The sequence below is a fragment of the Stegostoma tigrinum genome, chromosome 29, assembly GCF_030684315.1.
Source record: "Stegostoma tigrinum isolate sSteTig4 chromosome 29, sSteTig4.hap1, whole genome shotgun sequence".
Classification (NCBI taxonomy): Eukaryota; Metazoa; Chordata; class Chondrichthyes; order Orectolobiformes; family Stegostomatidae; genus Stegostoma; species Stegostoma tigrinum.
In genome coordinates this window covers 46,015,321-46,028,654 of record NC_081382.1, presented here as the reverse complement: position 1 = coordinate 46,028,654, position 13,334 = coordinate 46,015,321, and the positions used below count along the sequence as shown (strand labels likewise).

The window sequence follows — 13,334 nt, the reverse complement described above, 5'->3', positions numbered from 1 at the left end:
CATGTCCATCATGGGTCTCCTGCAGTGCCCTGATGATGCCACCCGAAGGTTGCAGGAGCAGCAACTCGTTCTGCTTGGGAACCCTGCAGCCTAATGGTATCAATGTGGACTTCACAAGCTTCAAAATCTCCCCTTTCCCCACTGCATCCCAAAAGCAGCCCAGTTCTTCCCCTCCCCCACTGCATCCTAAAACCAGCCCAGCCTGTCTCTGCTTCCCTAACCTGTTCTTCCTCTCACCCATCCCTTCCTCCCACCCCAAGCCACACCTCCACCTCCTACCTACTAACCTCATCCCACCTCCTTGACCTGTCCATCTTCCCTGGACTGACCTATCCCCTCCCTACCTCCTCACCTATACTCTCCTCCATCTTGTTTTCTCTCCATCTTCGGTCTGCCTCTCCCTATTTATTCCAGAACCCTCACCCCATCTCTGAAGGGTCTAGGCCCGAAACGTCAGCTTTTGTGCTCCTGAGATGCTGCTTGGCCTGCTGTGTTCATCCAGCTCCACACTTTGTTATCTTGGATTCTCCAGCATCTGCAGTTCCCATTGTCACTCCCCCAGCTTTCCTGCTTGTTCTATGAAGTGTTGATGGTTCATGGCTTTTTTTTTTTGGAAGGACGATTTATAGGGAAAAGTGGGTGTGTGGTAGAGTACAACCCAACAGGTTGTCGAGATTTATTCAACGCAGGACAGTTGTTTTGGTGACTGCCATGCTGACACAATCCTTGCATCTAATTTTCCATCTCCATTGTGGAGCTTTTTTTGAGCATCTAAACACCAGCTCACAGATTCCATTTCTTTTATAGCTATTTTTGGTAGCTGGGCAAGTGATCTTTCGTGATGAATGGAACATATGACTTAGCAATGGGGATATGCATGCTGTGAAAGAGATGCCTGGGTTGTTTTTTGAATTGCAACATGTTGGTGTGTATGTTGCTGGTAGACTGGTTGAATCTAAATGATCCTTCCAAAGAGGACTCCCTGAGCAGCAGTGCTCGTGCATTACCTCTTGCACTCTCCCGAAGGCTTTTTATGCATGTATTTTATTTCTCTTCCAGGTCAAAACTCTACCATGTTTCACACCATGAGCATTACCCAAGACAATCTAATTCCAAATTGAGAAAGCAGTTTGCCACACAAGAACTGAACAAAATCTTTCATACAGTCAAGCAAAAAACAACAAATTGTGAAGCTTGAGTATTTTTGGGATGTTGGCATTTGTTTGCATTCTTAATTACTCCTGCATCCTCCCTCTCTTTCTACCAGGAAACCTGATCACCCTGATTTAAATTCTAAAATCATGTTAACACAGCTGTATTTGAGCACATCGCACAGTAAAGTTAACAACATGCTTTAGCTGAGGGTGTTGGAAATTGACAAACATGGAGTCCATTCCATGCTTTTCACCTTTATCCACTGAAACTATATTTTGTGCAAGTAAAAATTCAGCTCATTACTTCAAAACAAATGCAGTTTCAAATAAATATTGTTGTATTTTATTTTCCCTAGCAAGTGACACAGACCTCTAATAGCTTAGAAGAAGGACTGGATAATACTGCCTTTTGGTGGGGTGAATGGGCCAAATGGACAGGATGCACCCGGACTTGTGGAGGAGGCATCAAAACACAAGAAAGACACTGCCTGCAACAAAGGTAGAGATAAATATTAATATTCAGGCAATGTGTATTTTATCAGATTGAATAGCATTTTGTCAAAGCTTCTGAAAACTAATTGCTGGAAATGTATAGCTGATCAAACATCTGTAAAGAAAAAGGTGGCTTAAATTGTTGGGTATTACTGAATATCAAGTTTAATGAAAATTGACCCCCACACTCTCTCACCATTCATCTCCCTTGCCACTCAAAATTCCACTGGACATTTTCCATGCCTTTGTTGTGCCAACTTTGACGTTCCCCTAAAGAGGATAAAGCCTGTGTGTCTGGTCCACTGATTTAGTACTATTGCTTTATTTGGTGCTCCTTTCTGGTGGGAAGATGCTCATCACTAGGTCTTCATGGTCATGGTAATTACTTTTCTGATATGGTTTGGAGTACCAGAATGAAACTTGTCACTTTCAAAATTCATTTGTCACTTGAAATTAACTACTACATACTGAAGTTCTTCTGTGCCTCTGCATCCAAAATTGTTTGGGTTTTTACTGTCATTTTGTGGGTAATTTTATTTCCAGCTACTTTTGCTCCAAGCTGTCTGCCTCTCTCTGGAAGCTACTGTTTGTTTCCTGTCTTCAAAATCAGATCTTTAAAATAATAGCACAGAAGTGACTATTCAGCCTGTCATTCCTGTTCTCTTGAAAGAACTATCAATGTTGACGTATTCCTCTGGCTTCCCTATAGCCCTGCAAATTCCAGAGTTAAAAAGCAACAGACTTTTTAACACAACCTAAAGAATTATGTTCTTGCAAAAAAAGTGCAGGACTCAAATCTAGCCCCCCTTTCTCCCTCAATGTCAGAGCATACATAATACAATAAGGCATATTTTTTAAAATGTCCAAACCCAAGAGCTCTAGTCAAAGACCCTAAAGTACTAATAATTAAAGCAAATCGAAGCCACAAAGTATTTTCTAAATACAGAGTATGAGGATAAATAGGGCAAGGCTAAAAATCAAAAGCTAACTCTTTAGTGGAGTCTGAAGACATTAGCTGGCTTTTGACTACCTTTTTTTGGCTAGATTTTTAGTTAAATGTGGGAAGAGGAGTTGAGAATTTGCCAAAATTGGCAGACTCACCCATTGTACAATTTCTTGGAGCTGTAATCCAGTTGTGCCTGCTACCTCCATAAGCAGCTCAGAGGCAGTTATAATATGGATGAGTGTCAAGGCAAGCTGCTTTAAACACTTGCAGCATCTAATTCTGACTTCTTGACCCCTGACAACACCATGCTATCTCCCATGCCTTGTACCACTTAGATGACTTCTCAGATAATGAAGCAGTCTGTTTTCAACAAAATCTGGACAATATCTAGCCTTGGGCTGACAAGTCGCAAGTGACATTTGATCTGCAAATGCCAGGCTATGACTCTTGCCAATAAGAGGTAATCTCTAGTCACTCATCCTTGACACATTAAATGATATTAGCATCCATGAACCCCTCGCTATGAACATCTTGGGATTATCATTGACTAGACACTCAACTGGACTCACCGCAAACTCTGGCTACCAGAGCAGGCCAGAAGTCATGAGTACTGCAGCAAGTAACTCTCCACCTGACTCCTCAAAGCCTGTCCACCACCTACAAGGCAGGAGTGTGATGGAATACTTCCCACTTGCCTGGATGTGTGCAACCCAAAAACACTCAAGAAGCTTGACACCATTCAGGGCAAAGCAACCTGCTTGATTGGCACTGCATCCATGCCCACCACCAATGATGCTCAGTCGTAGCAGTGTGTACTATCTACCCCATACACAGCAGAAGTTCACCAACAATCCTCAGGCAGCATCTTCCAAACCCCTGACCATTCATTTCGAAGGACAAGGGCAGCAGACACACGGGAACACCACCATCTCCAAGCCACTCACCATCCTGACTTTGAAATGTATTGTCATTCCTTCACTGTCCCTGGGTCAAAATCCTGGAATTCCCTCCTACAGTAGGAGGACTGCAGTAGTTCAAGAAGGCAGCTTGCCACCACCTCAAGGATAACTAGGGATGGGCAAGAAATGTTGGCCAGCCAGTGACACCCGCAATCCCATAAATAAGAAAATTTGCTCCCGAACACCCTCCATAGGTAGGTTGAACTGTGGAGTTTGTAAAGTCAAACTGTTAGGAGTGTAAATGTGCTTTCATTCATACTTTATAGGGTAAAAGTCCTAAAACCAATTGAATTTTAAATTTCCTCAAGCAGTCAGTTTGTTATTATACCAGAGATTTTATTTGGTTAACACCTGCAAGATTGACAAGTTTGAGGTTCTAAAAAATTAGCAATCAGAAATTCAACTCCACAATCCCATTAAGTTGCTTTTTCTTTTGAGCTTTTGGAGCTGATTATAAATCATCTGGGTAGTAATATCCCTTAGGAAATGTTGACAGTAAAGCTTATTAAAATTGCAAGACTACACTTTTTTTTTCCAAGGCTAAGCCAGATGTCCTTGCTGCCTAACAATAGCTTTGAATGTTACAAAGTCAGTCTTTTATCTCATAATGAACGGTATGATGAAATTATTTCTTCATAATACATTAACATCTTAGCCACCTTTCAAGAATATTTATGCAAATACCTTCTTGTGACCCATGCTGCAAGTTAAACTGCTTGGAACAGAAGTAGGGTCAGTTTTATCTCCATGATGATTTCACATGGTACTGCTGAGTTTGGGTTCCCACCTATGATAACATCACCATCTTCTACCTGCGGATGAAAAATGGGGTAGACCTTCTGCATTTGAGGCCCTGCGTGCTGTTTTAAAAGGTTCCCAGTCTCTGCCTGCTTGGTCTGATTTTGTGTGGCTGCCCAACCAGAGTTTCAGTTGAGATTCATGGTCAAGTCTTGGTGACTTTCTCCCCTGTGCCCATTGTTTCACTATACATCTGGTCCACCACCCTTTGTGGCATTGTTTTGGCAGGAGATGTGAATGTGCTTTCTGTAATTCGTGGTGTTAGAATTGTGTCTAAAGCCCAGCTGCACACCACTTCAGATGTTCCAAGGCTGTAATGGGCTGTAGCAGTACTCTGTAGATTCCCTGAGTAAATAGTCCAGAAAGGCAAGCTAACTTTGCTAATTTAAAAACCAAAAGAACTGCAGAACATGTAAATCCAGAACAAAAACAAAGTTGCTGGAAAAGCTTGGCTGATCTGGCAGCATCTGAAAGAGTTAATGCTTCAGGCCTCTTGACCCTTCCTCCAGAACTGATAGTGACTGGGAAAACATCAGTGATATGCAGAAAAAGGAGGGGGATGGGGGTGGGGAGTAAACAGGATAGAGCCTAAAGAGAAGAGCAGTTACAAACAAAGGAGTTGATAACATCAGGTTGGAAGGGTGATTAGATGTTAAAGGGGACTATTAGTGACTAACAGGGTGTAAAAAAAAATCAGGCTGTGGTAACAAAGCTTTGGTGAATGGGGAGGGGGGGGCTGGGACATGGGAGTTGGGCCTTTAAAATTATTGAGTCTGGAGGGCTATAGGGTCCCCAAGTGGAAAATGAGGTGTTCCAGCTTTTTTTTGTTGCAAGTAGAATGTAGATGTTCAGTAAGTTGGTCACAAGTTTACACTTCTTTTCCCCCATTGTAGAGGAGACCACTTTGAGCAGTGAATGCAGTAGACTAGATTCTGGGAAGTGCAGGTGAAGTGTTAGGGGTGAAGGCAGTGGACCAGGGTGTCCCAAAGGAAAAGATGCCCGCAAAGGCAGACATGAGGGGAATATGTCTGGCTTCTTGCTGGAGGTGGTGGAAATGGCACCTGATGATCTTCTGATGTGGATGCTGGTAAGCAAGGATAAGGGAATCCTATTGCTAGTGCAGGAGATGGGTTGGACTTCATTGAGGGGCCTGTTGACAATGGAGTTGGGGAATCTTCAGTTGAGGAAGGTGGTGGACATTTCCAGGGCTCCCTTGTCAAAATTGGCCTCATCTGAATTTATACTACCGAGACAAACTGAGAATGGAATGGAGTCTTTACAAGAGGTGGGGTGTCAGGATGCATAGTCCAGGTAGCTGTGGGAGTCAGTGTTTTATAGTGGATATTAGTGGCCAATCCAACCCCAAAAATGGAAACAAATGTCAAGGAAGGGAGGAGTTGACAAGACCACATGAAAGTGAGGGCAGGGTGGGAATTGGAGGCAAAGTGGAAGTTTACCAATTCCAGACAAGAGAAGGAAGCAGTGCCAATGTATCAGTTCTGGGTGGGGGCTGGAATAGGATTAGAACAAGTAATGTTCCAAGTACCCAATAGAGGCATGGCCATTCCTCTTAACTGAAGAAAGAGTTAAAAGTAATTGAGGGTAAGGATGTGCTCAGCCAAACAGAGTGGTGGTGAGTGGGGATGGTCATGTCTGTCTTCCTGGAAGACGTGGAGAGCCCTAAGACCCTTCTGTTGGGAATGGACATGTAAAGGGATTGCATATCCATGGTGAAGAGGAGGTGGCTGGAACCTGCAAATGAAGTTTTGAATTTGGTGTAAGGAATCATAGATAAACATAGGCAGGGATTGGACCAGGGAAAGAAGTCCGAGTCAAGGTCGGAAGAGATGAGTTCTGTGCAGGAGCGGGCTGAAACATTGGGTCCTGTTTGTGGATTTTGACGAAGTAGAAGTGATCTATCAGCTTGGAAGCAGTGCAGGCAGTGGGTGGGGAAGAATCACTAGATGAAATTAGATCAGTTACCATTGTAGATACAATGGCCTCATGGTGGGGTCATAGTCTAGGGGAAGGTAGGAGGTACGAGAGTTGGTGCTCAGCCTCTGCAAGGTAGAGGTCGGTATGCCAGACAACAGCACCATTCTTTTTATCAGCCGGTTTAATAACAGTCTGAGTTAGATCAGAGAAATAGTGATAATGGGAATTGCAGATGCTGGAGAATCCAAGATAAAAGTGTGGAGCTGGATGAACACAGCAGGCTAAGCAGCATCTCAGGAGCACAAAAGCTGATGTTTTGGATGTCAGACTTTGTGCTCCAGAGATGCTTCTTGCCCTGCTGTGCTCATCCAGCTCCACACTTTGTTATCAGAGAAATAGGTTGGATTTGGTGAGGGGGCAGAGAAATTGAGGTGACTAATATCAGCGTGCAGGTAAAAGGCCAGAGGGAGGGGTCTAATGGGGGGGAGAGTGTTGGAACTGGGCAATGGTCTGTGGGTTGGGGAAAGGACTTTGCCTCACTGCTCATTTCATTGGAGAAAAGACAGCAGAAGAGTTTGGTGTCATGTCATGCCTGAAATTTAAATTGGGGTTGTGGAGGAAAAAGCTGAGGCTTTTGCTGTCTGCAGACCAGGAGCTGAGGTGTTGTTGGTGAGGGGGCATGCCTTTCTCTAAACTATTAGTAGCCATGTCACAAGACACAGCCTGCCTGGAAACAGCTAGCATTGTGTACCAAATTAAATGCACGGCAACGCAGCCTGAAGGTTAATGATCTTCTGCAGCCCTAAAGGACAAGTGCCTCTATCCTCTATCCTTTATCTGCTACCGACTCTTGCAGGATCATGATTAACTGTGTAACTCTGCTTCATGTACATCAAAGCTCATGGACTAAATTCTTAGTATTGTGTGCATCATGTCCACTCAGCAGCTGTCACCCACCTTATCTTCAGTGTTCTTCCAGCTGCATTTCACTCACTTGCTGTGGCATCTTGACTCACTGCTGTTCTATCATACTTAATCTGCCCTGCCTTTACCAGATTGCAGGGGAAAAACTAGCACACAACTAGGCTGAGATGAACATGAAATGATGCTTCAAGCAAAAGAAATGGTTTGAAAACAGAAAATATAATCCCATTCATCCCAAAACACTCCTTTTACAGATCCTGGAACACCAGTATTTGGTGCCATGGCACTCTGCTCTTCCCTGCCAGTTCTCTGAACACAATCCCAAACTACACTTTGGATTTAATTTGACTTGCTCTCCCAGATTGGAAAATTTTCATGTTTCCCTGGAGTTATCACATACCAGAGCTAAAACACTCAAATTCAAATAATCTTGTCAGGGTTTTATCCAAGCACTCTTGGCCTGTAACGGTCATGAACTCACTTTTTGAGAATTTTAGGGTCCTCTCCTTTCTTAAGGAATGACTTTACACATGAAAACATCTGCAGAACACTCTTTAACAGAACTGAAATCTCCCTTCAGAAATAGGATTTCCTAAAGCTTGCAAAGGTCCAGAAATTTCTAACAAACGTTGGTTACTTTTGGGTCCTACAACCTCTATATGCTAAATTGTATTCTAAAAGCTAGTCCAAAAATATTGTTTAAAATCGCTATGGTGAAACAGTAAGCTATTAATTCATTTGATCACCCCCAACCCATATCACTTCAAAAATCAAATCTCCAAACTTAAATTACAGTTTTTAGTTTTAAACATACTTCCCAGTAGTGAAGAGGAAAAACATGGAAGCTGTAGTAGCTTATTACACTCTTGAGCTTCCTATTGTCCAATATGAAAGTTTCTGCTCTTTTTTGAATTTTCCTGATAGTTACTTTTCTTGCTTTAGATTTTCTTTCCTTAGTGGGAATCTACTCAGTCTATGTATTCTGAAATAATCCTTTAAATGGCTACATCTTGATCTATTCCATAGCCTAGTGTGCCTCCCTTTTTCAGCTAGGACAGCCATAACATCTATTGTTGTTGACATGTCTTCTCCCTTTTAGATGTAAATTCCAATAATGTAGTCGTTGCTACCTACAGATGTAGGTTCTTATCAGTAATTTAGAACTGTCAAATTGCACAATAAAGTCTGATTCAGAACTGACAAGACAGTAGGTTGTAAGATGTTTTTCTCTAAAACAGGCTTGAACGCATCCTACAAACTCCATATCCAGGCTACTACTACCAATATTATTTTTCCACTTTAACCTGGATTAAAAAGTCACCCATGCCCTATTTCCTCCATCTATTCCTCCATTACACTGACTGTTTCGGTGCCACCTTGTGCCCCCATGAGGAGCTTGAACAGTTACACTTCACTAACACTAACACCTTTCACCCCAACCTTCTGACACCCCTCTCTCCTTCCTGGACCTCTGTCTCCATCACTGGCATCCACCTGGAAACCAATATCCATTTTAAGCCTACTGACTCCCACAACTACCTAGAATATTCCTCCTCTCACCCACCTTGTTTGGGGGGGGGGGGGGGGGGGGAGGCCATCCCTATTCCCAATTCCTTCACTGCCACCACATCTGCTCCCGAAATGAGGCATTCCATACACACATCCCAGATGTCGTTTTTTTTAAAGGAACTGCAACTCCACTGAGATTGCCCTTGACCGGTCTCCCGCATTTCCCAGAACTCATACGTCACACCCCATCCTTGCAAAACAGACTCCCCCTTGTCCTCACATACCACTCCACCAACCTCCATATCCAATGCATCATCCTCAACATTTCTGCGAGCCAACCAACCCCACTACCAGAGACATTTTTCTGTCCCTCGTCGTCCTCGTCCTCGTCCTCGCAACCGAAGCACATGCTACACCTACCCCTATTCCTCCCCCAACCCAGGACCTAAACCTTTCACAAACAGATGTTCACCTGCACATTTGTTAATGTGACATGCTGTTCTGTTGTGACCTCCTGTACATCAGGGAAACCAAGCGGAGGCTTGGGAAATGCTTTGCAAAACAACTACACCTCCCAGTTGCAAACCATTTCAACTCCCAGCCACTCCTCTGATGCCCCGTCCATCCTGGGCCTCTTGCATTGCCACAATGACTCCACCTGAGAGATGCTGTTCCTGCAGCCCAAGCGCCTCAATGTGGACTTCACAAATTTCAAAATCTCCCCTCCCCTGATCAAATCCCAAAACCAGCCCAGCTCGTCCCTGCCTTCCTAACCACTCCTCCCACCTCAAGCCCCACCCCCATCTTTTACCCACTAACCACCTCCAACCTCCTTAACCTGTCAGTCCTCCCTGGACTGACTTTTTTTCTCCTCCCTAACTCCCCACCTACATTCACCTTCTCTGACTCTGACTCTAACACCACCACCACCCCCCCCCCCCCCCCCCCCCCACAAGCTGTCTGACACCTCTCACCCAATCTTCTCCTTTTATCTGTCTTCTATCCACCTCTCCCTATTTCAGAACCCTCTTCCCCTCCACCATTTCTGAAGGTCTCAACCCAAAATGTCAAACTTCCCTGCTCCTCTGCTGCTTGGCCTGCTGTGTTCATCCAGCTTCACACCATGTTATCCCTGGACTACCTGTTGCCTGCCACTTAAGTGTACCACCCTGCTCCCTGGCCAACATCTGTTTCTGGCTTGCTGCATGCAGTGTTCCAGTGAAACCCAATACAAGCTGGAGGAACAACACCTCACTTTTCACTTAGGGACCCTACAGCCCTCCAGGCTCAATACTGAGTTCAATAATTTTAGGGCCTAAACTCTCCCATGTCCCAGCCCCCTACCCCACAAACCAGGCCTTGTTACCACATAACTTGCCATTTCACACCCCCTGTTAGTGGCTAACAGTCCCCATTTAACAACTATTCACCCTACTAGCCTGATTGTTAGCAACTCCTTTTGTGTGTCCAGCTGTCTTTCTACATTCTATCTGATCACGTATTCCCTACCCCATCCAACACTATTCTGTATATAAACTGATACATTTTCCCAGCTGCCATCAGTTCTGAGGATGGGTCACCAGACCCAAAACATTTAACTCTGATTTTTTTTTTTCCCTTCACAGATGCTGCTAGACCTGCTGAGGTTTTCCAGCAACTTTGTTCTTGTTGTTGATTCTTTTATACATTGTCTCGTTGGTCACTATTACATGACTTGTAAACCATTCCTCCTTCTATTCCACTACTTGACTTAAAGTAAATCCATTCTGAAGATCAACCACACTGTACTTGATGGCAACTGTTTGTCTCCATAGGTACTGCCAGAAATGCTCAGTTTCTTCAGTATTGTAATTGGTTCAGGCAGTCAGAATGTAAATTCTGTGATCTAACTCTGCAATTCAACCTTTTAATAGTGCTTACCCCTCCATCTGTGGCTGGCTAGCTTTTATTTTCTTTTGAATGGTGTACCACTTTTTAATATCCAGGACCCAATCCTTGTCGTCCAAAAGCCATGTCTCCAATAACTAGCAGATGGTATTTACTTGCATCAATGCACAATTTCAAGATTGGGGGTCTTGAGCCCATTGCCGGTGCCCCTCCCAGCACCACCCTCCCTTTTCTTCGCCCCCCCCCCCAAAAAAAAACCAGCAGGAGAGAAGGAAGAGAGGAGACAACTCCAGAATCTGCTTTTCAAGGTTCCCAGAGATGTCTTACCTCTCCTTCTGTCTTCCCCCCTCCGCCCCCAGGCTGCTGTGGTTCTTAAGACTAAACATCAAGCTAAGGTGGCTGACTTCTGCATCTAAGCCTACCATATTCAACTGGCCATCTAAATGATGCCAAGCCTTCCAAGCATGCAGTGCCAACTAAAGACAAGCTCCATCCAGTTGCAGCTGGGGAGGAAAGGGTCTGCAGTTAGATCAGTGATAATGGGAACTGCAGATGCTGGAGAATCCAAGATAACAAAGTGTGGAGCTGGATGAACACAGCAGGCCAAGCAGCATCTCAGGAGCACAAAAGCTGACGTTTTGGGCCTAGACCCTCCTTCAGTGCTCTGATGAAGGGGCTAGGCCTGAAACGTCAGCTTTTTGTGCTCCTGAGATGCTGCTTGGCCTGCTGTGTTCATCCAGCTCCACACTTTGTTATCTTGCAGTTAGATCAGGTTGGATTAGAGAAAAGTGGTACAAACTTGCTCTCATTATTTTATATCTTCACTTGTACTCTTAAAATGGCTTCTGTCAATCTTGCTGTTGGACTTTTATTGTCTCACACAAGAGCAGGGTGGCCTCATCAGCAATATTTCTTATCATGACACATGTTTTGGCATTCTACACCAGCATCTGCCGTTAACAGCATCGCTACAACAGACTCTTAGTACTCAGTGTCGACAACTACACTTTCCAGACACCATCCTCTAACCTATCTGCTTCATCCTCAACCCCAACAACTTCACCTTCAACCAGTTCTTCAGCCCGACCCAACAGCCATGGGGACCACATTTACACCCCCCATACACCAACCTCGTCATGCACCAGTTTGAATAAGACTTCTTTGCTGCACAGGGCCTTCCCACCCACCACTGTGTACCTGATAGTAATGATGTGGAGGTGCCACTGTTGGACTGAGGTGGACAAAGTCAGAAATCACATACACCGCCAGGTTATAGTCAAATAGGTTTATTTCAAAACACGCTTTTGGAGCTCAGTCCTCCTTCAGGCGTAGCGAGAAGGGTAGTATCAGAAGCAGAATTTAAAATGAAAGACCTGATACGGTGACATTTTCTTCCATTGCCTCAGGGCAAGGCATCGCTGAAATGACGACTACACAACATTACCAACAAGCATCATCCCACCGTCAGACGTACCATGGACTATTCTTTTAGAATCAGACTCCTTTTTGGACACACGTCCATCAGGGATGGACATCTCAGTACCTCATTCTACGATAAACTCACAGATTTATATCTCAATGCTGCATTTCTCTGGCTTCTACCCTAATTGTGTTAAAGAAGTTGTTTCCCCTCCAGATGAACCCTTCATGTACAGAGGATCTGCTCAAAAGGAGGAATGTAGTGGACGCTTAAAAATGCTCTTAGAATGGGATACAATGCTCAACTTGTTGACTTGCTAGTTCTGATGTGCCGTAGTGAGAAGCTGCAATGACCTCCTCGAACACAACCAATAGAGTACCCTTCGTTGTCCAGTACTTCCTTAGAGTGGAGAAACTACACTGTTCTTCATAACGTTCATGGCATTGACAGTGAGCATTTTGCCTACATTGTCCCTACACCTCCACTCCTCACATTCAAATAACCACCAAACCTTTAAACCGACGTCATTTGCAGGAAACTACCCAGCATTCAGGTCAATGTTGACCACAACACCACACAACCTTGTCATGGTAACCTCTGCAAGACATTCCAGATCATCAACATAGATGGGAATTCCACCCACCATGTACACAGCAGGTACTCATGTGACTCAGCTAATGTTGTCTACCTCATAGGCTGCAGACAAGGATGTCCCAAGGCATGGTATATTGGCAAGACCATGCAGATGTTACAACAATAGATGAAAGGAAACTGCACAACAAGTGCCAGATAGGAATGTTAGCTTCTAATTGGAACACTTAAGCAGTCAAGGGCATTCAGCCTCCAATCCTCAGGTAGGCGACCTTCAAGATACACAATGTAGAATCGCCAAGCAGAAACTGATAACCAAGTTCTTTACCCATGAAGACGGCCTCAACTGCGATCTTGGGTTCATGTCACACGACATGTAACCCCCTCCCATACTGTTCTATACCTGTATAACCTTCCTTACTGTCTTGTCTTGACACCATCACCTTTTAAGTTATGATCTCCCTAACTTAATTAGTTTGTACAGTTTTGGATTACTGTTTATTTTGGTTAGACCCTTAGTATGCAACTCGTACCCATCATGTTATTCCAGCCATTTGGTTTGTCTCCAGTTCCCCCTTTTTAATTGAAACAGAGCAAAAATTAATCAGATTATAAATTATCCTTTCAGTTGCTAGTCAGCTGTTGACAAATTTATTCACACCGTCTGACACTTTTGATAACCCACATAGACTAAGCCAGTGTGTCGACACTCTACTCAC

General features: G+C 44.1%; 1 protein-coding gene across 1 annotated transcript in view; it reads left to right on the top strand.

Moving 5' to 3' along the window:
- adamtsl2 (ADAMTS-like 2) overlaps positions 1-13,334 on the top strand; it is a 205,363-nt gene that overhangs the window by 18,711 nt on the left and 173,318 nt on the right. The window contains exon 3 of the mRNA XM_059638308.1: positions 1,511-1,653. Within this exon, the coding sequence (XP_059494291.1) occupies positions 1,511-1,653 (143 nt within the window). The remainder of the gene's footprint in view (positions 1-1,510; positions 1,654-13,334) is intronic.